At 27.4% G+C, this 25,990-nt stretch overlaps 4 protein-coding genes across 4 annotated transcripts; all 4 read left to right on the forward strand.

Annotated features, from left to right (window-relative positions):
• Nucleotides 1–3,150: 3,150 nt before the first annotated feature.
• Nucleotides 3,151–4,510, forward strand: LOC124935624 (ankyrin repeat and SOCS box protein 13-like). The gene is made up of 7 exons (XM_047476044.1): nucleotides 3,151–3,379; nucleotides 3,503–3,594; nucleotides 3,657–3,735; nucleotides 3,816–3,910; nucleotides 4,023–4,145; nucleotides 4,276–4,371; nucleotides 4,442–4,510. Exons 1-7 carry the CDS (start codon nucleotides 3,151–3,153, stop codon nucleotides 4,508–4,510), a joined length of 783 nt encoding a protein of 260 aa, XP_047332000.1.
• Nucleotides 4,511–12,901: 8,391 nt separating this feature from the next.
• LOC124935625 (ankyrin repeat domain-containing protein 2A-like) lies at nucleotides 12,902–14,249 on the forward strand. The gene is made up of 5 exons (XM_047476045.1): nucleotides 12,902–13,130; nucleotides 13,254–13,345; nucleotides 13,408–13,479; nucleotides 14,015–14,110; nucleotides 14,181–14,249. The coding sequence occupies exons 1-5, from the start codon at nucleotides 12,902–12,904 to the stop codon at nucleotides 14,247–14,249; spliced, it is 558 nt and encodes a 185-aa protein (XP_047332001.1).
• A 5,910-nt stretch (nucleotides 14,250–20,159) lies between these two features.
• Nucleotides 20,160–21,645, forward strand: LOC124934083 (pentatricopeptide repeat-containing protein At2g37320). The gene has a single exon (XM_047474555.1). It carries the CDS (start codon nucleotides 20,167–20,169, stop codon nucleotides 21,628–21,630), a length of 1,464 nt encoding a protein of 487 aa, XP_047330511.1. The 5' UTR covers nucleotides 20,160–20,166; the 3' UTR covers nucleotides 21,631–21,645.
• A 287-nt stretch (nucleotides 21,646–21,932) lies between these two features.
• Nucleotides 21,933–24,964, forward strand: LOC124934082 (phosphatidate phosphatase PAH1-like). The gene is made up of 10 exons (XM_047474554.1): nucleotides 21,933–22,069; nucleotides 22,161–23,439; nucleotides 23,517–23,590; nucleotides 23,673–23,757; nucleotides 23,841–23,927; nucleotides 24,007–24,079; nucleotides 24,161–24,204; nucleotides 24,281–24,409; nucleotides 24,483–24,584; nucleotides 24,694–24,964. The coding sequence occupies exons 2-10, from the start codon at nucleotides 22,192–22,194 to the stop codon at nucleotides 24,748–24,750; spliced, it is 1,899 nt and encodes a 632-aa protein (XP_047330510.1). The 5' UTR covers nucleotides 21,933–22,069; nucleotides 22,161–22,191; the 3' UTR covers nucleotides 24,751–24,964.
• Nucleotides 24,965–25,990: the final 1,026 nt, after the last annotated feature.

Consider the following 25,990-nt stretch of genomic DNA (forward strand, 5'->3'; position numbering starts at 1 on the left):
TACAAAAATGTGTTTTGACATTTTAAAATTAATTATAATAATTATTATTTTTTATGATTAATTTTAAATAATCTTTTAAATTTAAAATAATAAAATTACAATTTAATTAAAAAAACATGTGTTTTTTAATTAATTTAAAATAATTAATTAAAAAAATATTTTTTATAAAATAGCTGCCAATTATTTTTTTAATTTAAAATCAATAAAATATTTGTATACGTGTATATAAACGTATACTTGGCCAGATAATACTTGGGAAAAAGATTTCTATATCATATGTACCTGTTAAAGGAACGATCTCTATTATATAAAATATTATTTTAAAAAAAATTTATTTATTGCGTTTTATTTAATCGATTATTTTTCAAATCCTAACATTCACATATTTTTCTTACCTTTAAAATTGTAGAATAATATTTAAAGATGTTGATAATTGTTGAGAAAATACTTAAAAAAATATTAGTTTAAGGCATTAGGATTAAAAAATAAATCACAAACATGTCCTTATCAAAATATTGTTTTATTAAAATATTTTAAAATATTTTAAAAATATTTTTCTTTTTTTTTTAGATTTTTGAAAAAGGTTTGGACTTCTAATTTAAGAAAATAAATTTTTAAAATTAAAATCCCAACCAAACGGGCCCAAGGACCAGTCCTCTTGATCGCGTGCTAAAATCCTTCAGTCGCATGCGCTCACTTCTTGGTCGAGTGCAAGGGATCCTCGGTCGAGGCTAAAATCTCTCGATCGGACACAAGGAAGCCTTTAGTCGAGGTGCGGGAAGTTCTCGATCGGGGCTAGAAATCCTTGGTCGGGTGCAAGTGAATCCTCAGTCGAGGCTAGGATTCCTTGGTCGGATGCAGATGATCCTTGGTCGGGTGTGGAGGAAGTTATCGGTCAGGGCTAGAAATCCTTTGTCGAAAACCATGCTAGGCTAGTTTTTTCGGTCAAAAATCAAGCACGAGCTAAATTTTTCTTGGTCGTGTGTAGGGGAGGATTCAATTTTCTCGGTCAAAAATCGAACCAAGCTGAACCCTTGGTCGGACATCAAGAACATCAAATTATTGGTCTTATGAGTTTGATTGGGGCTTTATCCTTCGATCTAAAGGCGTGGGGAGCTTTGTTTAATCCCCGGGATCATTCATAACATTATCATGATACATCATTTGATCAGGATGATGCTCCATTTGTTCAAACAATTTCTTGAGTAAAAAATATGTTTTTAATTTGAAGGGCCAAAATTCTTTACTAAACTGGGTATTACCATTTCTGTTAAATACATGGTAAGGAATTTGTCAATAGCTTCCTTACAACTCATAAGATCGAATGAAACCAAAATATATGAACACTAGTTGTTCTCTTAACCAATTCAAGAACTAAATAAATTTTTTTATAAAAAAATTAGTTTTTGATTAAACATGATCGGGAATGCTTGGAATTGGTCTAGATATACTTTTAACATCTTTAGAAAAACGTTGGCAAAGTTTTTAAGTCGTTGTTCTAACAGAAACCCGATTTTGAAAATTTTCAAAATCAAATTTGGGTATATTTGATTTGGACCAATTGATTCCAATTAGTTTCGACATAAAGCTTGTAAATGATCTTGGGGATTGTTTTCCAATCAAGAAGGTGAACAATCAAGCAATATATAAAACATGTCGAACATGTAAAAATTTCAATTTGAACTCATAACAACATTATTAGAAGCTTACAGTGACTTGGAGAGCACTCCTAAACTCTTTTAGTAATTTTGTGATTACCCAGAACCGAGTGTTAAAGCCTTAACAACATTTTCAAAATTTCAAGAAAATCTTGAAAATTTTAATGGCGGATTTTAGACGAATGGATTGACGGCTTGGGATTGTGATCATGTGATCACTGCCTTCGGTTTGCCTAAAGGTATTTATAGTCTTCTTAGGTCGGTTGATCGATCAAGTGAATCAAATTTCAGACAAAACGTCATTAATGACTTTTGTCTGTTATTTTAAAATTATAAATAGGGTTATGTCAAATTTTTATGTTTAGACAATTCTTTTGAAAATAAAAATTGCTAACATATAAAATTTGATAATTTATACTATAAAAAAAATAAAATTTTAAAATAAAATTTCAGTTCTTATCTGATAATTAATTGCTAACACATAAAATCTGATATTTCATTATCAAATAGACTTCTTAGTCCAAAAAGATTAGCATTAACCTTCAAAAATATTGAGATGTGTGTTAAATTAAAAGATTTGTTTGATGCGAAAATCGTGAACATCATCAAGAATGTTATAAACAAGAACAATTTATTATCGAAAATGATTTAAAAAATTCTGTGGCAAAAAAGTCATGTGATTTTTACTCTTTTATTTAAAGAGGTTTTCCACTTAAAAATTCATGTTATTTTATGTTTGTGTTATTTTATCTTATTTTTTTTTTCATAAATTAATTTAATCACATCATCCATCTACATTTTATTGGTGTTTAATATATTAACTAACTTTAATATATTTAAACTTAATAAATAAAATTACAAATAACATTTATTCTTATAATATAAAATTCGATTATATTTATAAATGTTATGAATAAAATAAAAAAATTAAATATAATTTTTATAAATTAAATAAATGACTTATTTATAAAATAAGAAGATTAAAGTAATTTTATTAATTAAATAAAAATATAATTTAAAATTTTATAAAATTAATATTAGTTGAAAAGAGTTTCAATAAAAGATAATTAAAGATGACTCCTAAAAAATCTCAAATTATTTTTAATTATATTAAATAAAAAATAATAATATATCAATTCCAATATTTTCTTCTATAAAAAAAAGTTGTCTTATAGGTCTTATATTGATCACATAATTAATTTAATTGTTTATCGACAAATAATTTTAAAAAATCTTAAATCACTCCAAATTTTCAGAAGTTAATAAAAATCTTTACCTAATAAAAATATTATAAAAAAATAAATTTATTTTATTTTATAATAAGTACACTAAAACTAAAAAAAAAACTAAAAGGAAATATTCAAATTTAATTTCTCCTATATTTATGTTCAAATTTAATTTCTCCAATATTGATGGATTTTATCACATCTATAAATACAAACCTATCTAATCTCTATTATTGATTTTTTATTTATCCAAAATTTGGAGAATAATGTCGATACTAGAGAGGCAAAACTACTTGTTCATCAACTACAATAGTGGTGACGAAAGCAGTAATAGTACCAGCGACGATAGCAGTAGTAGTGATGAAGAAGACTCAATTTTCTTGGGTGATGTCGACGAATTTATGGCAGAGGTTGAGTCTAAAATTCATCCTCACTTCAGGGAAATCGCTGCGTCTATTAAAAAAGACGATGTCTTTGGCCTTAGTGTTGCCCTAGGTATACGAGTACAAATTTCAATAAATCTATGTTTTATTTGTTGATATTGTTTATTGTAAACTCTTCAATTTTGTATAAAACAATTGTGACATAATTTAGTTTTAATTTAATTTGTTGTTATAGATAATTTTATTGGAAATATTGACGAAGATTTGATAGACGGAGAAACTGCTCTTCATTATGCATGTGAAAATTACAGTCGATCCTGTTTCGAGGTAAATTTTACATTGTCGATGTTGAACCAATATATTCCTTAATTATTAATTATGGAATGTAGTTACTACTTCAAAGAAATGCCAATATAGAGGCTACAAATACCCGTGGATCAATTCCTCTTCATAAGGCTTGTGTATTAGGTTAGTTTTTTCACGTAATTCTAATATTGTAGTTATATTATATATATTGTTTTATAATATTATATCATATTTGATTGAAGGTTTGTTTAGGATTGTTCAAACTATACTTAATTCTACTACTAATCCAGAAATTATAAACAGAATGATTCAATCAGTTAATATGTTTGGTAAAACGGTAAGTATTACACTTAACATGTCATGCTTTTATTAAATATCATTAATTATATTCTAATTCTTCTTCTTTTTCTTTTCTTTTTCTTTTTCTTTTTCTTTTTTTTGTCAAACAGCCTCTACATGAAGCCGTAGTTGGAAGAAATATTAATGTTATTAAATTATTGTTTAACGTTGGAGCTACAAATATTGATGGTATAAATAAAATGCTAAAATCTAGTGATATATTTGGAAAAACAGTAAGTTTTAATTTATGAAATATTTTCATATATATATATATATATATATATATATATATATATATATATATATATATATATTGTAATTTAAAATTCTCAATTTTTTTATGTTTTTTTTTTTGTTGGATAGCCTCTTCATGAAGCAGCAACTTATGGAAATGCTAGAGTAGTAAAATTGTTATTAGAATGTGGAGCTTGTACTGATATAACAAATTATGATGGAAAGGTTAATTTTTAAGAATATATTTTTATTTCAAATATTTTATATAAATTATACTGTAATTTTATTTTTGCAGATTCCATGGGATTTGGCTAAACCTAATTCAAATATTAGAAGAATACTAGAGGAAAATGATGAAGATTAAAATGTATTTTTTTTTTTGTTTGTTTTACATTTGTATAGACACTTCTTTTATCAAATTTTATCTTGTTTTGCACTACTTTATATAATTAATAATAATGCTCATTTATAAAATAAAAAATTGATCACAGCTCTTGCATATTTTGAATTGAAATAATATAATAATTTTTGAAGTACATTGAAATACGGAGGAGAAATTGTTATTCAATAAATGTGACGTGCAATTGTAGTTTAAGACACGAAAACATTCTTCCAACAAAAAAAAAGAAGACCAAGGCTGCTGGGAACTTATCCTCTGAAAATGGATGGCGAAAGGGCAGATTTATAGCTTGTCTTCGACCGTACCTCTAGCTTGATCAAAGAAGCGAAGCGGACCCTCGGGGCTCGATGAAACAGAAAGTATCAGCAAAGAAGAGAAGCAAAAAGAAAAAGAGACTCTGGTGATTAGAGGACACCTCACCTTCTAATGTGACACATTCCCTCCCTGTTATATGATCAACGAGATCAGTCGGTTAGAGAGCGGGGCTAGTACAACCTCCATAATCATAATACACTCTAAAATAATATATTTTTAATATAAAAGTAATCATTATTCTTAGTCAATAATCATTAACAACAAGAAAGAAGTCGCCACGAAACGGTAGGTTCGGTTCAATCTGGGATTGACGACTTTGACATTGCGGGAAGGGATAAAGATTCTATAATAAAACTATAATTTATTTTATAATAAAAATAAAAACAATCAATATAATATTATTAATCCTTAATACGAGTTATAAATATCATATTTGAGATATTATTTTTGATCAAAATGGGCTTGCGTTATATGATTAGCCCGAGTACTTGAACTGAAGTTTCATTATTATTTCAAACAAAATTAATTATATATATATATATATATATATATATATATATATATATATATATATATATATATATATATATATATATATAAGGTTTACTAATTTTGGTATTATTAATTAATTGTAAGTTTTATATTTATAAAAATACTTCATTATTAATTTGTCTATTTATCACTCAATTATAAATTATGTTACTCTTCTCTTCTATTTTAGTTTATGTGATACCAAATGTTAAAGTATCTCTTATATTGTCTAATAGTTTTAATAGAAATATGAATTATTTTTGTTCAACACAATAATGAAACAATGTGAAAAAAAATGTTTAAATAATACACATAAGTCATAAGTAACCTAAAAGATAACATATATTTAGACTAACATATTAATTGATTAAAGATATATATAAAAAGACAGACTTCAATTTTTAAGATATATAGAAACTCTTGTCTTCTATTTTAGTTTTTGTGATACCAAGTGTAAATCACTAAATCTTATCATATTCTCCAATTATACCAACTATCTCTAAAAAAATAATTTCTAAAATATGTTTTTTTTTTTTTTTTTTATAAAATTATGATAAACTCAAAACACGCATTTCTAATTCAAAATATTTTAAAAAAATTAATTTTTAATTTGATCTCTAACAAATACTTTTTAAGAAACAAAAAAAAAAGAGGCTTACCATTTTATAAAATATAAATGTGATTAGTTTCAATAACCATATAGCATTGATAATATAATGTGTCTATAAGTTGTCTTTAATTAATTTTATTTCACAATATTTTTTTCTTTCATATATATTATAGGATGCATTTTCAAATGGTAATCAATATAAGAGATCATATGAGTTATATATAAAATTATCAAATTTAGAATAATCAAACACAATGTAACACAACGTGAAAGGTTAAGTGATTTTGAATATATGTTTATTCAATAATAAGAAAAAAATTAAACAAAGAGTTCCGTAATTTGTTTTTCCAAATCGATAATCTCATCTAAGCATTCCGCGACGTCTCTGTCTATTTGTCTTATTTTATCTTTGTATTCATTACGTGTTATTATTTGATTTTTTCGGTCTAACCTCAACTGAATTCTTTTGCTGTTAGCGGTAGTCGCGTGTTCTCTCCTCGCTTTATTTAAACGGTGTAATAGTTGATCGTAGACGATTTGTTTCGTTTCCGACAAATTAGCCCTATCTCCACCGATTTCCATAATTACTTTCCGGGCCAAGAATATCTGAATAATTTGAAATGAAAAAAGAATGAAAGTAAAAGGAATGAAAATGGTATCACTTATATAGATAAAAAAAAAAATCAAATTAATATTCTTACATTATTTTTTGAATAAATTCCAATTTCTATGGTAAATTAAAAAATATATATATATATATATAATATATATATATATATGAAATTAGTAATTTCAGTTGGCGTGGCTTGAAATTTATTTTAAATAGATTTAATATATATATATATATATTATTTTATTTTATTTTGATCGATTCAATAAAATAAAGAGAAAATTATGAATAAAAAAACCGATAAAAGATAAAAGTGTATTCAGCCTTCTTTATATATAAAACTAGTTAATAATAATGGAAAAAAATTGAAATGAACTCAACAAAATAAAAGATGAAATTATATATAATTTATAAAAATTGTGAATTTAGCACTAGATAAATAATAATAATAATAATATTTTTAAAGATTGGAATTTACTATTTTAATTTTAATTATTTGTTATAAAATATTATTTGAACATAAAGAAAAATAAATAAATTTAATAGATAAAAAATACTTATATATTTTAAAAACATTAAAATAATTTATAAAAATCTTACAAATTAATTAAATCCAAATAATTATTATAATAAAATAAATATATTTTAACATCTTTTATTTCTTTTTCTCAAACAAGGTTCAAAATCAACATGATATCTAACATCTTTTAAACAAGGTTCAAAATCAAACATAAAGCCACCAAATTCCATCGTGAACAACCAACCTAGCTACAACCCATTCTTTCCTTTCTTGCCAGATTGTATAGAAGAAAGATTGTATATATAATTGAAATTTGAAATCAAGATCGAATGAAAGCACTAAGTGTGAATGCAAGAAAAGAAGTCATACCTCTTTCTTTCTTTCTTTCTTCTCTTCTTCAACGGCAGATCGAACTGAACATATCTTGATTAACTTTCTGCCGCCGCCGCCAACAAAAGAAGAATTAGATAAAAACTTAAGGCACCGCGCTTCTTGACTATACGGTATTGGTTCGGTCCGTTTACGTACAGAGATCGGAGACTGGAGAGGGAACTCGACCGACCGACCGCCGCCCTTACTGATCCCCGGCCGAAAGAAAGAAGACACAAGAGGGCTGCTCTCAATGGTGGTTTGGCGGGAATTGGTTTTGTGAAGACCAGTTGGGATTGTGGGTGGGTAATTAATTTTAATTACCACACTATATATATATATATATATAACTAGGCATAGCTAGCTAGCTAATCCAAACCGAATAAAAAAAATGGTTAACTTTCAACCAATTTTTTTTTTTTTTTTTTTTTTTTTTAAGTTTTGTTCATCAAAACAAAGTTATATGATTAGTCTTAGTATTTGTACTGGATTTTCATTATTATTTCAAACAAAATTAATTTTTTATATAAAGGGTTTACTAATGTTGGTATTATTATTTAATTCTAAGTTTTATATTTATAAAAATCTTTCATTATTATTTTATTTATTTATCACTGAATTATAAATTATATTTATGTTGTTAAAGTATCTCGTATTCGTATGTAATTAATTGCCTAGTAATTATTTTTGTTAAAACACTATAATGAAACAATTCCTAAAACAAAAAATGTTTAAATGATACACCCGTAACTAACCTAAAAGATAACATATGTAGGCCCACATATTAATTAATTAATTAAAGATTATATATATAAGAACATCTTTTTAATATATATAAGAACATCTTTATAATAAAAAATATAAAAAAATTAAATGTCTCATTTTTCTAAAATCTTATTATTTGATCATTCATCGTTATATCAAAATTTTAAGTAATACATCTGTATAAAACAAATGCATAACCTATAAATATTGTTAATATGGTTTTCTCTATTTATTTTTTCAAAACAAAAGTTTCAATCTAAAAAAATATATTATATTTTGTATAAAACTTTTTTCATAAATATCTTTAAAAGTAAAAATATATATATATATATATATATATATATATATATATATATATATATATATATTACTAACTTCAACAATGACTATTCACGATTATGTTCAATCAATTATATATGAATTGAAATTAGATAAATGATATATCATAAATTTGTTGGAACTATATATATAAAACTTTTGATTTATATGGGAATTAAAAACATTTATGTTTTTCCATCTGATTTGTGACTAGAAATTAATAAATAAGCATATCAAATTAAAAAAAAAAATGAGAGAAATTAACTAATCATTCGTGGAAAATAACTACAACTTTATAGTTTTATGAATTCATAAATACATTTTGAAAAAAATATAATTTTAAAATTCAATAAATAATATTTTGACCAAGAAATGGTGAGAACGTTGTATAAACAAGAACTTCCATTATTTTTAATGTATACATAAACTTAAATTTCATAAATATAAACAATCAAAAAAAGACGTAACATTTTATAAAATATAAACGTTATTAGTATCAACGTTGACGCTCTCGATAATGCTTGTCTTATATCCCGTTTAGGGGTCATGATATTTAAAAAAAAAACGTAAAATATTAAAGAAGTCATCATATTTGACACACAAAAATAAAACATGTCTAGATGCTCGAATAACAGAATTTATCTTTGTGACAATTTTCCATCCATTTATAGATGTCATATACGTATCATAAAAAAACCTGGTGTGATTAACTTGTCATTACAAACGGATCATGACTCTGAGTTCACATTAACACTTACAAACTCATATTTATCTACTTTTATATCACGGTCTTTGGATTGTACATCAAACCATCTACACTTGAAAAGAATTACTCGGTTACCACCAAAATACTAAACTTATATGACTATGAGTACTCCGTTGTAATTTTTCGTTTCGGCTCCATTGTTGTCAATTACACAAACATCAATATTTTGCGTGGTTAACCCTTCGTCATGTTTTTCGATGTTGAACTTATACCCGTTTATTTTACAAGAAGTTATATTTCTAAGCATAAATTGTTGGATCACCAAAAAAAAAAAAATTACACTCAAAGTTCGATATGATTCATTATTCAATTATTCCCTTCATCTTGAAAAAATATCTACCTATTTTATTACTAGCATAAAGTCATACAACTTTTAAAATAAACACTTAATTTAGATTCATATTTGTTAATATTTATAATTATTTATTAAAAATTTGAATTTATGAAAAAGAATATCAAATAAATCAATTAATTTTGTGAAATTACTATATCTTTAAAACTATTTATTTAAAAGCTAAACAAAAGTTTTATTTTTATTAAAATTATTAATTAAAAATATTAAATTAAAAATTATTTACAAACAAACTTTATTTGTTTTAATAAATCAAAATATATTAATTATTTTTTATTTAGATTGTTGTGAAAATAATACAATATTAATAATTATTTTTAAAGAATAATTATTTATTGCGTTTTATTTAACCGTTTATTTTTCAAATCCTAACATGCACATATTTTTCTTACCTTTAAAATTGTAGAATAATATTTAAATGCTGATACATGTGATTGATGATAATTATCGAGAAGGATGCCTGCTATTGATGTTGATAATTGTTGAGGAAAATACTTAAAAAAATATTAGTTTAAGGCATTGGGATTAAAAAATAAATCACAAACATGTCCTTATCAAAATATTGTTTTATTAAAATATTTTAAAATATTTTAAAAATATTTTTCTTTTTTTTTAGATTTTTGAAAAAGGTTTAGACTTCTAATATAAGAAAATAAATTTTTAAAATTAAAATCCCAACCAAACGGGCCCAAGGACCAGTCCTCTTGATCGCGTGCTAAAATCCTTCAGTCGCATGCGCTCACTTCTTGGTCGAGTGCGAGGGATCCTCGGTCGAGGCTAAAATCTCTCGATCGGACACAAGGAAGCCTTTAGTCGAGGTGCGGCCGGGGAGTTCTCGGTCGGGGCTAGAAATCCTTGGTCGGGTGCAAGTGAATCCTCAGTCGAGGCTAGGATTCCTTGGTTGGATGCGGATGATCCTTGGTCGGGTGTGGGGAAGTTATCGGTCAGGGCTAGAAATTCTTTGTCGAAAACCATGCCAGGCTAGTTTTTTCGGTCAAAAATCAAGCACGAGCTAAATTTTTCTTGGTCGTGTGTAGGGGAGAATTCAATTTTCTCAGTCAAAAATCGAACCAAGCTGAACCCTTGGTCGGACATCAAGAACATCAAAATATTGGTCTTATGAGTTTGATTGGGGCTTTATCCTTCGATCTAAAGGCGTGGGGAGCTTTGTTTAATCCCCGGGATCATTCATAACATTATCATGATACATCATTTGATCAGGATGATGCTCCATTTGTTCAAACAATTTCTTGAGTAAAAAATATGTTTTTAATTTGAAGGGCCAAAATTCTTTACTAAACTGGGTATTACCATTTCTGTTAAATACATGGTAAGGAATTTGTCAATAGCTTCCTTACAACTCATAAGATCGAATGAAACCAAAATATATGAACACTAGTTGTTCTCTTAACCAATTCAAGAACTAAATAAATTTTTTTATAAAAAAATTAGTTTTTGATTAAACATGATCGGGAATGCTTGGAATTGGTCTAGATATACTTTTAACATCTTTAGAAAAACGTTGGCAAAGTTTTTAAGTCGTTGTTCTAACAGAAACCCGATTTTGAAAATTTTCAAAATCAAATTTGGGTATATTTGATTTGGACCAATTGATTCCAATTAGTTTCGACATAAAGCTTGTAAATGATCTTGGGGATTGTTTTCCAATCAAGAAGGTGAACAATCAAGCAATATATAAAACATGTCGAACATGTAAAAATTTCAATTTGAACTCATAACAACATTATTAGAAGCTTACAGTGACTTGGAGAGCACTCCTAAACTCTTTTAGTAATTTTGTGATTACCCAGAACCGAGTGTTAAAGCCTTAACAACATTTTCAAAATTTCAAGAAAATCTTGAAAATTTTAATGGCGGATTTTAGACGAATGGATTGACGGCTTGGGATTGTGATCATGTGATCACTGCCTTCGGTTTGCCTAAAGGTATTTATAGTCTTCTTAGGTCGGTTGATCGATCAAGTGAATCAAATTTCAGACAAAACGTCATTAATGACTTTTGTCTGTTATTTTAAAATTATAAATAGGGTTATGTCAAATTTTTATGTTTAGACAATTCTTTTGAAAATAAAAATTGCTAACATATAAAATTTGATAATTTATACTATAAAAAAAATAAAATTTTAAAATAAAATTTCAGTTCTTATCTGATAATTAATTGCTAACACATAAAATCTGATATTTCATTATCAAATAGACTTCTTAGTCCAAAAAGATTAGCATTAACCTTCAAAAATATTGAGATGTGTGTTAAATTAAAAGATTTGTTTGATGCGAAAATCGTGAACATCATCAAGAATGTTATAAACAAGAACAATTTATTATCGAAAATGATTTAAAAAATTCTGTGGCAAAAAAGTCATGTGATTTTTACTCTTTTATTTAAAGAGGTTTTCCACTTAAAAATTCATGTTATTTTATGTTTGTGTTATTTTATCTTATTTTTTTTCTCATAAATTAATTTAATCACATCATCCATCTACATTTTATTGGTGTTTAATATATTAACTAACTTTAATATATTTAAACTTAATAAATAAAATTACAAATAACATTTATTCTTATAATATAAAATTCGATTATATTTATAAATATTATGAATAAAATAAAAAAATTAAATATAATTTTTATAAATTAAATAAATGACTTATTTATAAAATAAGAAGATTAAAGTAATTTTATTAATTAAATAAAAATATAATTTAAAATTTTATAAAATTAATATTAGTTGAAAAAAGTTTCAATAAAAGATAATTAAAGATGACTCCTAAAAAATCTCAAATTATTTTTAATTATATTAAATAAAAAATAATAATATATCAATTCCAATATTTTCTTCTATAAAAAAAAGTAGTCTTATAGGTCTTATATTGATCACATAATTAATTTAATTGTTTATCGACAAATAATTTTAAAAAATCTTAAATCACTCCAAATTTCCAGAAGTTAATAAAAATCTTTACCTAATAAAAATATTATAAAAAAAATAAATTTATTTTATTTTATAATAAGTACACTAAAACTAAAAAAAAACTAAAAGGAAATATTCAAATTTAATTTCTCCTATATTTATGTTCAAATTTAATTTCTCCAATATTGATGGATTTTATCACATCTATAAATACAAACCTATCTAATCTCTATTATTGATTTTTTATTTATCCAAAATTTGGAGAATAATGTCGATACTAGAGAGGCAAAACTACTTGTTCATCAACTACAATAGTGGTGACGAAAGCAGTAATAGTACCAGCGACGATAGCAGTAGTAGTGATGAAGAAGACTCAATTTTCTTGGGTGATGTCGACGAATTTATGGCAGAGGTTGAGTCTAAAATTCATCCTCACTTCAGGGAAATTGCTGCGTCTATTAAAAAAGACGATGTCTTTGGCCTTAGTGTTGCCCTAGGTATACGAGTACAAATTTCAATAAATCTATGTTTTATTTGTTGATATTGTTTATTGTAAACTCTTCAATTTTGTATAAAACAATTGTGACATAATTTAGTTTTAATTTAATTTGTTGTTATAGATAATTTTATTGGAAATATTGACGAAGATTTGATAGACGGAGAAACTGCTCTTCATTATGCATGTGAAAATTACAGTCGATCCTGTTTCGAGGTAAATTTTACATTGTCAATGTTGAACCAATATATTCCTTAATTATTAATTATGGAATGTAGTTACTACTTCAAAGAAATGCCAATATAGAGGCTACAAATACCCGTGGATCAATTCCTCTTCATAAGGCTTGTGTATTAGGTTAGTTTTTTCACGTAATTCTAATATTGTAGTTATATTATATATATTGTTTTATAATATTATATCATATTTGATTGAAGGTTTGTTTAGGATTGTTCAAACTATACTTAATTCTACTACTAATCCAGAAATTATAAACAGAATGATTCAATCAGTTAATATATTTGGTAAAACGGTAAGTATTACACTTAACATGTCATGCTTTTATTAAATATCATTAATTATATTCTAATTCTTCTTCTTTTTCTTTTTCTTTTTTTTTTTTTTTTTTTTTGTCAAACAGCCTCTACATGAAGCCGTAGTTGGAAGAAATATTAATGTTATTAAATTATTGTTTAACGTTGGAGCTACAAATATTGATGGTATAAATAAAATGCTAAAATCTAGTGATATATTTGGAAAAACAGTAAGTTTTAATTTATGAAATATTTTCATATATATATATATATATATATATATATATATATATATATATATATTGTAATTTAAAATTCTCAATTTTTTTATGTTTTTTTTTTTGTTGGATAGCCTCTTCATGAAGCAGCAACTTATGGAAATGCTAGAGTAGTAAAATTGTTATTAGAATGTGGAGCTTGTACTGATATAACAAATTATGATGGAAAGGTTAATTTTTAAGAATATATTTTTATTTCAAATATTTTATATAAATTATACTGTAATTTTATTTTTGCAGATTCCATGGGATTTGGCTAAACCTAATTCAAATATTAGAAGAATACTAGAGGAAAATGATGAAGATTAAAATGTATTTTTTTTTTGTTTGTTTTACATTTGTATAGACACTTCTTTTATCAAATTTTATCTTGTTTTGCACTACTTTATATAATTAATAATAATGCTCATTTATAAAATAAAAAATTGATCACAGCTCTTGCATATTTTGAATTGAAATAATATAATAATTTTTGAAGTACATTGAAATACGGAGGAGAAATTGTTATTCAATAAATGTGACGTGCAATTGTAGTTTAAGACACGAAAACATTCTTCCAACAAAAAAAAGAAGACCAAGGCTGCTGGGAACTTATCCTCTGAAAATGGATGGCGAAAGGGCGGATTTATAGCTTGTCTTCGACCGTACCTCTAGCTTGATCAAAGAAGCGAAGCGGACCCTCGGGGCTCGATGAAACAGAAAGTATCAGCAAAGAAGAGAAGCAAAAAGAAAAAGAGAGAGTCCGACATTCTTTTCTTCATTCATATGAATAACTGAGTCTACTAAAAGAGGGATCATCTCATCGTGGTGATTAGAGGACACCTCACCTTCTAATGTGACACATTCCCTCCCTGTTATATGATCAACGAGATCAGTCGGTTAGAGAGAGGGGCTAGTACAACCTCCATAATCATAATACACTCTAAAATAATATATTTTTAATATAAAAGTAATCATTATTCTTAGTCAATAATCATTAACAACAAGAAAGAAGTCGCCACGAAACGGTAGGTTCGGTTCAATCTGGGATTGACGACTTTGACATTGCGGGATGGGATAAAGATTCTATAATAAAACTATAATTTATTTTATAATAAAAATAAAAACAATCAATATAATATTATTAATCCTTAATACGAGTTATAAATATCATATTTGAGATATTATTTTTGATCAAAATGGGCTTGCGTTATATGATTAGCCCGAGTACTTGAACTGAAGTTTCATTATTATTTCAAACAAAATTAATTATATATATATATATATATATATATATATATATATATATATATATATAAGGTTTACTAATTTTGGTATTATTAATTAATTGTAAGTTTTATATTTATAAAAATACTTCATTATTAATTTGTCTATTTATCACTCAATTATAAATTATGTTACTCTTCTCTTCTATTTTAGTTTATGTGATACCAAATGTTAAAGTATCTCTTATATTGTCTAATAGTTTTAATAGAAATATGAATTATTTTTGTTCAACACAATAATGAAACAATGTGAAAAAAAATGTTTAAATAATACACATAAGTCATAAGTAACCTAAAAGATAACATATATTTAGACTAACATATTAATTGATTAAAGATATATATAAAAAGACAGACTTCAATTTTTAAGATATATAGAAACTCTTGTCTTCTATTTTAGTTTTTGTGATACCAAGTGTAAATCACTAAATCTTATCATATTCTCCAATTATACCAACTATCTCTAAAAAAATAATTTCTAAAATATGTTTTTTTTTTTTTTTTATAAAATTATGATAAACTCAAAACACGCCTTTCTAATTCAAAATATTTTAAAAAAAATAATTTTTAATTTGATCTCTAACAAATACTTTTTAAGAAACAAAAAAAAAAAGAGGCGTGCCATTTTATAAAATATAAATGTGATTAGTTTCAATAACCATATGGCATTGATAATATAATGTGTCTATAAGTTGTCTTTAATTAATTTTATTTCACAATATTTTTTTCTTTCATATATATTATAGGATGCATTTTCAAATGGTAATCAATATTAGAGATCATATGAGTTATATATAAAATTATCAAATTTAGAATAATCAAACACAATGTAACACAACGTGAAAGGTTAAGTGATTTTGAATATATGTTTATTCAATAATAAGAAAAAAATTAAACAAAGAGTTCCGTAATTTGTTTTTCCAAATCGATAATCACATCTAAGCATTCCGCGACGTCTCTGTCTATTTGTCTTATTTTATCTTTGTATTCATTACGTGTTATTATTTGATTTTTTCGGTCTAACCTCAACTGAATTCTTTTGCTGTTAGCGGTAGTCGCGTGTTCTCTCCTCGCTTTATTTAAACGGTGTAATAGTTGATCGTAGACGATTTGTTTCGTTTCCGACAAATTAGCCCTATCTCCACCGATTTCCATAATTACTTTCCGGGCCAAGAATATCTGAATAATTTGAAATGAAAAAAGAATGAAAGTAAAAGGAATGAAAATGGTATCACTTATATAGATAAAAAAAAAAATCAAATTAATATTCTTACATTATTTTTTGAATAAATTCCAATTTCTATGGTAAATTAAAAAATATATATATATATATATAATATATATATATATATGAAATTAGTAATTTCAGTTGGCGTGGCTTGAAATTTATTTTAAATAGATTTAATATATATATATATATATTATTTTATTTTATTTTGATCGATTCAATAAAATAAAGAGAAAATTATGAATAAAAAAACCGATAAAAGATAAAAGTGTATTCAGCCTTCTTTATATATAAAACTAGTTAATAATAATGGAAAAAAATTGAAATGAACTCAACAAAATAAAAGATGAAATTATATATAATTTATAAAAATTGTGAATTTAGCACTAGATAAATAATAATAATAATAATAATATTTTTAAAGATTGGAATTTACTATTTTAATTTTAATTATTTGTTATAAAATATTATTTGAACATAAAGAAAAATAAATAAATTTAATAGATAAAAAATACTTATATATTTTAAAAACATTAAAATAATTTATAAAAATCTTACAAATTAATTAAATCCAAATAATTATTATAATAAAATAAATATATTTTAACATCTTTTATTTCTTTTTCTCAAACAAGGTTCAAAATCAACATGATATCTAACATCTTTTAAACAAGGTTCAAAATCAAACATAAAGCCACCAAATTCCATCGTGAACAACCAACCTAGCTACAACCCATTCTTTCCTTTCTTGCCAGATTGTATAGAAGAAAGATTGTATATATAATTGAAATTTGAAATCAAGATCGAATGAAAGCACTAAGTGTGAATGCAAGAAAAGAAGTCATACCTCTTTCTTTCTTTCTTTCTTCTCTTCTTCAACGGCAGATCGAACTGAACATATCTTGATTAACTTTCTGCCGCCGCCGCCAACAAAAGAAGAATTAGATAAAAACTTAAGGCACCGCGCTTCTTGACTATACGGTATTGGTTCGGTCCGTTTACGTACAGAGATCGGAGACTGGAGAGGGAACTCGACCGACCGACCGCCGCCCTTACTGATCCCCGGCCGAAAGAAAGAAGACACAAGAGGGCTGCTCTCAATGGTGGTTTGGCGGGAATTGGTTTTGTGAAGACCAGTTGGGATTGTGGGTGGGTAATTAATTTTAATTACCACACTATATATATATATATATATAACTAGGCATAGCTAGCTAGCTAATCCAAACCGAATAAAAAAAATGGTTAACTTTCAACCAATTTTTTTTTTTTTTTTTTTTTTTTTTTAAGTTTTGTTCATCAAAACAAAGTTATATGATTAGTCTTAGTATTTGTACTGGATTTTCATTATTATTTCAAACAAAATTAATTTTTTATATAAAGGGTTTACTAATGTTGGTATTATTATTTAATTCTAAGTTTTATATTTATAAAAATCTTTCATTATTATTTTATTTATTTATCACTGAATTATAAATTATATTTATGTTGTTAAAGTATCTCGTATTCGTATGTAATTAATTGCCTAGTAATTATTTTTGTTAAAACACTATAATGAAACAATTCCTAAAACAAAAAATGTTTAAATGATACACCCGTAACTAACCTAAAAGATAACATATGTAGGCCCACATATTAATTAATTAATTAAAGATTATATATATAAGAACATCTTTTTAATATATATAAGAACATCTTTATAATAAAAAATATAAAAAAATTAAATGTCTCATTTTTCTAAAATCTTATTATTTGATCATTCATCGTTATATCAAAATTTTAAGTAATACATCTGTATAAAACAAATGCATAACCTATAAATATTGTTAATATGGTTTTCTCTATTTATTTTTTCAAAACAAAAGTTTCAATCTAAAAAAATATATTATATTTTGTATAAAACTTTTTTCATAAATATCTTTAAAAGTAAAAATATATATATATATATATATATATATATATATATATATATATATATATATATATATATATATATATATATATATTACTAACTTCAACAATGACTATTCACGATTATGTTCAATCAATTATATATGAATTGAAATTAGATAAATGATATATCATAAATTTGTTGGAACTATATATATAAAACTTTTGATTTATATGGGAATTAAAAACATTTATGTTTTTCCATCTGATTTGTGACTAGAAATTAATAAATAAGCATATCAAATTAAAAAAAAAAATGAGAGAAATTAACTAATCATTCGTGGAAAATAACTACAACTTTATAGTTTTATGAATTCATAAATACATTTTGAAAAAAATATAATTTTAAAATTCAATAAATAATATTTTGACCAAGAAATGGTGAGAACGTTGTATAAACAAGAACTTCCATTATTTTTAATGTATACATAAACTTAAATTTCATAAATATAAACAATCAAAAAAAGACGTAACATTTTATAAAATATAAACGTTATTAGTATCAACGTTGACGCTCTCGATAATGCTTGTCTTATATCCCGTTTAGGGGTCATGATATTTAAAAAAAAAACGTAAAATATTAAAGAAGTCATCATATTTGACACACAAAAATAAAACATGTCTAGATGCTCGAATAACAGAATTTATCTTTGTGACAATTTTCCATCCATTTATAGATGTCATATACGTATCATAAAAAAACCTGGTGTGATTAACTTGTCATTACAAACGGATCATGACTCTGAGTTCACATTAACACTTACAAACTCATATTTATCTACTTTTATATCACGGTCTTTGGATTGTACATCAAACCATCTACACTTGAAAAGAATTACTCGGTTACCACCAAAATACTAAACTTATATGACTATGAGTACTCCGTTGTAATTTTTCGTTTCGGCTCCATTGTTGTCAATTACACAAACATCAATATTTTGCGTGGTTAACCCTTCGTCATATTTCTCGGTGTTGAACTTATACCCGTTTATTTTACAAGAAGTTATATTTCTGAGCCTAAATTGTTGGATCACCCAAAAAAAAAAAATTTAATTACACTCAAAGTTCGATATGATCCATTATTCAATTATTCCCTTCATCTTGAAAAAATATCTACCTATTTTATTCCTAGCATAAAGTCATACAACTTTTAAAATAAACACTTAATTTAGATTCATATGTGTTAATATTTATAATTATTTATTAAAAATTTGAATTTATGAAAAAGAATATCAAATAAATCAATTAATTTTTTGAAATTAGTATATCTTTAAAACTATTTATTTTAAAGCTAAACAAAAGTTTTATTTTTATTAAAGTTATTAATTAAAAATATTAAATTAAAAATTATTTACAAACAAACTTTATTTGTTTTAATAAATCAAAATATATTAATTATCTTTTATTTAGATTATTGTGAAACTAATACAATATTAATAATTATACATTATTAATAATATATATTAAACTTAAAAAAATTATTATTATTATTTTTTAAAATTATATATATTATTTTCTAAAAATGGTAAATTATGAAATAAGATTTTTTTTTATTATAATATAAAAAATATTAGTTTATATTATAATTTTTTTTCAAAAAATAATAATAATACTATATTATTTTAAATGTATAGAATTATAAAATTAAAATAAACTAAATATTATAAACCTATAATTAGTATAAATATATTTATATCTTTGATTAAATTATATAAATTAAAGAAAAAAATGGTACATAACAATCAAATCTTGCTAGTTCTACTCAAACTCAAGACCTTCAAATCTAATGAATTTTTCCTCTTTAGTGACGACGGCACAAAGAAGTTCAAGAAGTTCGATCAAAAGGCTTAGTGAATCTATCAGAGTATTGGGTCTGATAGCATCTTCTTCCAAGAAAAATGGTGCTAAGAATCGGCAAACGCATCTTCGACTCATTGAGGATATCTTGCAAGCAGATTCATTTCAATTTATCCAACAGAAGAATAGAAGTAGTGATCTCATTCGTTCGAGGTTTGAGAATGATCCGATTGCGATGCTATTTTGCCTTCAAAGGGAACAGGTAAGAGCTGATCCCATCGTGATTTCTCATGCTCTAGCTTCTTGTTGGAATGGAAATGCTGTTTATATTGGATTTCAGATTCACTGCTTGTCTATTCGACATGGACTTTTGGGAAATGTGTATGTCGGAAGTGCTTTGATTACTTTGTATTGTAAATATGGGGATTTGTTTAATGCTTACAAGGTGTTTGATGAAATGCCTGTGAGAAATGTTGTGTCATGGACAGCTATTATCACTGGTTTTGCACAGGATGGTCAAGTTGATGTCTGTTGGGATATCTATCGTCAAATGAGAAAGAATTCAATGGAGAAACCGAATGATTTTACCCTGACGAGTCTTCTGAATGTATGCACCAACAGTGGGATTCTCGGACAGGGAAAGATTGCTCATTGCCAAGCAATCTTAATGGGTTTTGATTCATATATTCACATTTCTAATGCTCTAATATCAATGTATTCCAAATGTGGAGATTTCAAAGAGGCAATACAAGTGTTTGACAAAATGCTTATGAAAGATCTCGTCTCTTGGAACTCCATGATCGCGGGCTATGCCCAACATGGTCTCGCCTTGAATGCGATTAAACTGTTTGAAGATATGAAGAAGGAAAGAGTCAAACCGGACGCCATCACCTTCCTAGGAATCCTCTGTTCTTGTCGCCATTCGGGTTTAGTGGAACAAGGCCAATTGTTCTTCAATTCAATGGGTAATTTTAGTTTGGACCCGGGAATAGATCATTATGCTTGCATTGTGGATCTCTTAGGACGGGCAGGGAAAGTTGAAGAGGCTTTAGATTTCATTAAGAAAATGTCGATAGAACCGAATGCTGTTGTTTGGGGTTCGCTGCTTTCATCGAGCAGGCTCCATGGAAATGTTTGGATTGGAATTGAGGCTGCTGAGAGCAGGCTGATATTAGAACCAGATTGTGCGGCTACGCATCTGCAGTTGGTTAATCTTTACGCGGGGGTTGGTTATTGGGATCAGGCAGCTAGAGTTCGAAAATTGATGAAACACAAAGGTCTGAAAACCGATCCTGGTTATAGCTCGGTCGAGATTAATAACAATGTTTATCGATATGGCACGAGCTCGGCTGACGGGGAGATTTATGAATTGCTCAATGGGTTGATTGACAACATGAGAGAACCTAACCAAGAACAAGTGATGGTAATGAATGAAACTGACGGCCATTTTTGACATATTTTTTTCAAACATCTTTTTGGTAAGACTTTGTTATGAGACATGTTTTGATCTAACGATCCATATGATTGGAACCAGGTTAGAATTGTGAATCTATATTCTCTGTTTGGATTAACTAACTAATCATTTCCTGAAATTTAGGAAATTTAGTTGACCCTGTTTCTTGTTTGAACCATTCATCCAAACCTCTCAAAAGTCTTATCCAAACTCCAAAACCCATGAGAAAGATCCCATTTTTTTAATTTTATTTTTAATCTTTCTTCTCCACGCGACAACTAATAAATCTCAAGGAGTTTAGAGAGAAGAAGAGAAACTTTCGGAGGAATTGCATTTTCTTTTCCTTTTTTATTTTTTGGTCGGAAGAGAACGAGGTCAGGGAGGAGACCGCTTCCGGATTTCCTTCAGGCCACAGCCGATCTTGAAGATCTCGATTCTCGTGAGTTGATTATCGCGGGAATCAGAATACCCGATTCTTATTGCGAATCCCTTATTAGATGATTGATATGTATTCATGTTTTTCATCGCAGATTGAAGTTATTTGAACCATTGATTAACCAAATGAATGTGGTGGGTAAAGTTGGGAGTTTGATATCACAAGGGGTATATTCCGTTGCCACCCCGTTTCATCCTTTTGGTGGGGCAGTTGACATAATTGTCGTCCGACAGCAAGATGGCACATTTCGAAGCACGCCATGGTATGTTCGTTTTGGAAAATTTCAGGGTGTTCTTAAAGGAGCAGAAAAGGTGGTCAAAATAAACGTTAATGGAGTCGATGCAGATTTCGACATGTTTCTTGATAATTCAGGGGAAGCATATTTCATCAGAGGGGTTGAATCTGGTGAAATTGGAAGCCCGGTAGAGGATGATGATTTAAGTAGTGAAGATATGACATTTTTGGACTTAGAAGACACTTTCGATGTTTTACAAGATGAAAATATTTCTTTGGGCGTGGGACGTCTCGAGAGATCGGAATCAGAAGCGAGCCGATGTTTTTATGAATTCCCAGATGAAGAATTGTCCGAATTTGGGTCGAACAGATACGACAATCTGGATATAGATGAAATTGAAAATTGCGTTGAAACCCCGAGTTCCAGTTCAAATTCAAATTCTGAAGTTGTTTTGGTTAGTGTGGATGGTCTTATATTAACAGCGCCCATCACAAATTCGGAAAGAAACGGCGATGATGCAGAACACGAACTGGAAACTCCTCAGTTTCGTCGTGTCGGTTCTGGTAAATCCGCAGAGGTTTGTGAAGATGATAATGGTGAGATCAGTAATGATTTAGGTACGTGGAATATAACCACTTCTTTACCAATAGTAGTTGAAGAAGATGAACAAGAACAAGAAGAAGAAGGTGACGACGATCATGATGAAAATAGCGACGTAAAGACAGAATCAGAATCAGAATCCGAATTTATTCGGAAGAGAGACAAGTTCAAAAGCTGTGCTGAGTTTTCGGAGTTGTTGGATTCATCTGGTGATGAAAAACAAGGTGAAACTGAAACTCCGAAAACATTGGCGGCTGATGGTTCTGGAATTACTCCAGCAACTCCTAGCCGGAGATGGCGGTTATGGCGAAATCCTTTCCGTAGGGTTAAAACGCTTGAGCGGGGGGTTAGTTTTAATTCAACAAGTGAAGGCGATTTTGTAGACGCGGATTCTATTTCGCAGAGCCAATCGACGGGGCAACCACAACTATTAAGGACGAATGTACCCACCACCGAGCAGATTGCGTCGCTGAATCTGAATGATGGACAGAACATGATAACATTCAGCTTCTCCACTAGAGTTTTGGGGATGCAAGAGGTCTGTAATTCTGTATGCTGATAATAATAATAATAATAATAATAACAGTAATTAATTGTTGAAATTTTACAATATAGGTGGATGCTCATATGTACTTGTGGAAGTGGAATGCTCAAATTGTTATATCAGATGTTGATGGAACAATTACCAAGTAAGTGTTGAGTTTTTCTATTAGGATTATGTCTTGTTCAGGATTTTAATGATGTTTTTTTTTTAACTTCTTCTTCGAACAGGTCTGATGTTCTTGGACAGTTTATGCCCTTGGTTGGAAAAGACTGGACGCAATCTGGAGTTGCTACTCTTTTCACTGCAATTAAGGTTTAGTCTCTTTCTTTTCTAAAGAAAAGACCTTTTCTTTTCAATTATGTCTTGACGGTTTTGTCTCGAATTAAAAACTTCAGGAAAATGGGTATCAGCTGTTGTTTCTGAGTGCACGAGCTATAGTTCAGGCTTATCTAACTAGAAGCTTTCTTCTCAATCTCAAGCAGGTTCCATTTACCATAGTTTTTTTTTCTCTTCAAATTACGTCAAATTGATTTATTACTTATTAGCTGAAATGGTTTGTAGGATGGGCAAGCCTTACCTAATGGACCTATTGTGATTTCTCCTGATGGATTATTTCCTTCCTTGTTCAGAGAAGGTAATTGAAAGGTTCCATAGAAAACGGCCTCCTTTTAGATTATTTTTTTCCCTTTTACATGATCTTGTTGGTTTGTGACAGTGATTAGAAGAGCGCCTCACGAATTCAAGATTGCATGTCTAGAGGTGAATTTCATATGATTATATTACTTTGTTTGTCTCGTTTGTGTGATCTCATTTCCACAAAATCTACGTTTTGCAGGATATAAAAGCTCTATTTCCTCCCGATCACAATCCTTTCTATGCGGGCTTTGGCAACAGAGACACCGATGAACTTAGTTACAGGAAAATCGGTATTGCAAAGGGAAAAATCTTCATCATTAACCCCAAGGTCAATATTTGCTTTGAATAGTTTATTTCTCCTCTTTGGCAATAGAGTTTTTAAAATTGTTTGTGTATTATAGGGTGAGGTAGCAATAAATCAACATCGAATTGATGTGAAGACTTACACGTCTCTCCACACTCTCGTCAACGATATGTTTCCCCCTGTTTGCATGGTTGAGCAGGTAACCCGACCCAACCATGATTTGTTTTAGTAAAGAACATTTTCTGATGTTTCATAGTTTAACTTATGAGAACCAATAAACGAAGAAAAAATGTTTTTAATGTGCACAGGAAGATTACAATTCCTGGAATTTTTGGAAAATGCCACCAGAGGAAGTTGATTCTTAGTTATCTGTGACACGGGCTGAACTCTCGGGTAATATATATATTATTTCTTCTTCTACTTTGTATTTGTTCTATAGAACACCAATGGCAAAACTGGTGTGTTCTGGTTTTCTTTGCTATAACATTGTAAAAACTTGTACAATATATAAGCATGTATTTGATAAAATATACTCAAAGAAAATATATACAAGTGTTCTTGTTTGGAGGTTTCAATTCATTTGTCTCCCTCTAATTGGTTTTCTATGTGTTTGATGAATCAATCAATTGAAAGCTTTCTAAGGAGAAAACATTAAATGTTGAGAATTATCTATAGATCCTATTGCAGAACAGTATATGTAAATGCAGGCAAAGAAATGAGGTTTATTTTAGCTTCTTTTAGCTCGATCTTCACTTTCGATTTTGGGCAAAATGCTTGGTGATCATCATGTTGTTGGCATATTGATGACCTTGGCACAAATATGGTCGCAACGAGAAGTTTGAGATCCTTCAATTGCTCCTTCGAGATCTCCATTGTTTTTATCACCATTTTCTCTATCTCAGATTCCAAACGAGAAGCTACAATTACCGATCCATGATAGACCCCTGCCCGACTAAGATCCTTTGAAACTATCTCGTTGAATTCCTTTCTAGCTATTTCTATAACTCAATCGTAACAGTGGAAATGAGAATTCATCAATGGCCACACCCGATCTTGGGACTCCTGCTTGATCAATCTTTCCACAATTCCATCCAATTCTTTCATTTTTTGATTATTCACCTTCGATTCCATCCAATTCTTGAGTCATTGGATGTCGTTAGGGTTTGCAAACACAAATTCTTTGAGCACCTCGTTTTTTATTGGAATCTTGTGATTTAGTTGAAAACAATTCTGTTGGTAAAAAAAATAAATACTAAATAATATTTTATCCAAATTATAATCAAACTTTACATTACTTTCAACCATCCAACAGAAATGTCAAAAAAATATAAATATAATATTGTTAGAAGTTTATATATATTGACCATAATTTTTAATATTAAATAAAAGCATCATCCACATTACTAAAATATACACTTTCACATGTATATTGTTTAAAAATTAAATTTAGTTAGATTAAAAAAAGTTATTTATGAATTGTTAATAGATGCAATCTCCATCTTTAAGGTAAAAACAATATATCATATTATTTTTTATTGTCTCAAGTCCTTCAGAACTTATAAATCATCCATGTCTATTTAGCCATGAAGGAAAGACTATATTTTA

The sequence above is a fragment of the Impatiens glandulifera genome, chromosome 4 (genome assembly GCF_907164915.1).
Source record: "Impatiens glandulifera chromosome 4, dImpGla2.1, whole genome shotgun sequence".
Classification (NCBI taxonomy): domain Eukaryota; kingdom Viridiplantae; phylum Streptophyta; class Magnoliopsida; order Ericales; family Balsaminaceae; genus Impatiens; species Impatiens glandulifera.

Bases quoted from the DNA above. Each gene is read 5' to 3' on its own strand.
- LOC124935624 (XM_047476044.1), top strand. From the start codon at position 3,151: ATGTCGATACTAGAGAGGCAAAACTACTTGTTCATCAACTACAATAGT. The intron at 3,911-4,022 runs GTAAGTATTACA...TTTGTCAAACAG, and splicing joins TTAATATGTTTGGTAAAACG to CCTCTACATGAAGCCGTAGT. The intron at 4,372-4,441 runs GTTAATTTTTAA...TTATTTTTGCAG, and splicing joins TAACAAATTATGATGGAAAG to ATTCCATGGGATTTGGCTAA.
- LOC124935625 (XM_047476045.1), top strand. From the start codon at position 12,902: ATGTCGATACTAGAGAGGCAAAACTACTTGTTCATCAACTACAATAGT. The intron at 13,131-13,253 runs GTATACGAGTAC...TTGTTGTTATAG, and splicing joins TGGCCTTAGTGTTGCCCTAG to ATAATTTTATTGGAAATATT. The intron at 13,480-14,014 runs GTATTAGGTTAG...TTTGTTGGATAG, and splicing joins TTCCTCTTCATAAGGCTTGT to CCTCTTCATGAAGCAGCAAC.
- LOC124934083 (XM_047474555.1), top strand. From the start codon at position 20,167: ATGAATTTTTCCTCTTTAGTGACGACGGCACAAAGAAGTTCAAGAAGT.
- LOC124934082 (XM_047474554.1), top strand. From the start codon at position 22,192: ATGAATGTGGTGGGTAAAGTTGGGAGTTTGATATCACAAGGGGTATAT. The intron at 23,758-23,840 runs GTTTAGTCTCTT...TAAAAACTTCAG, and splicing joins CTCTTTTCACTGCAATTAAG to GAAAATGGGTATCAGCTGTT. The intron at 24,205-24,280 runs GTGAATTTCATA...TACGTTTTGCAG, and splicing joins TCAAGATTGCATGTCTAGAG to GATATAAAAGCTCTATTTCC.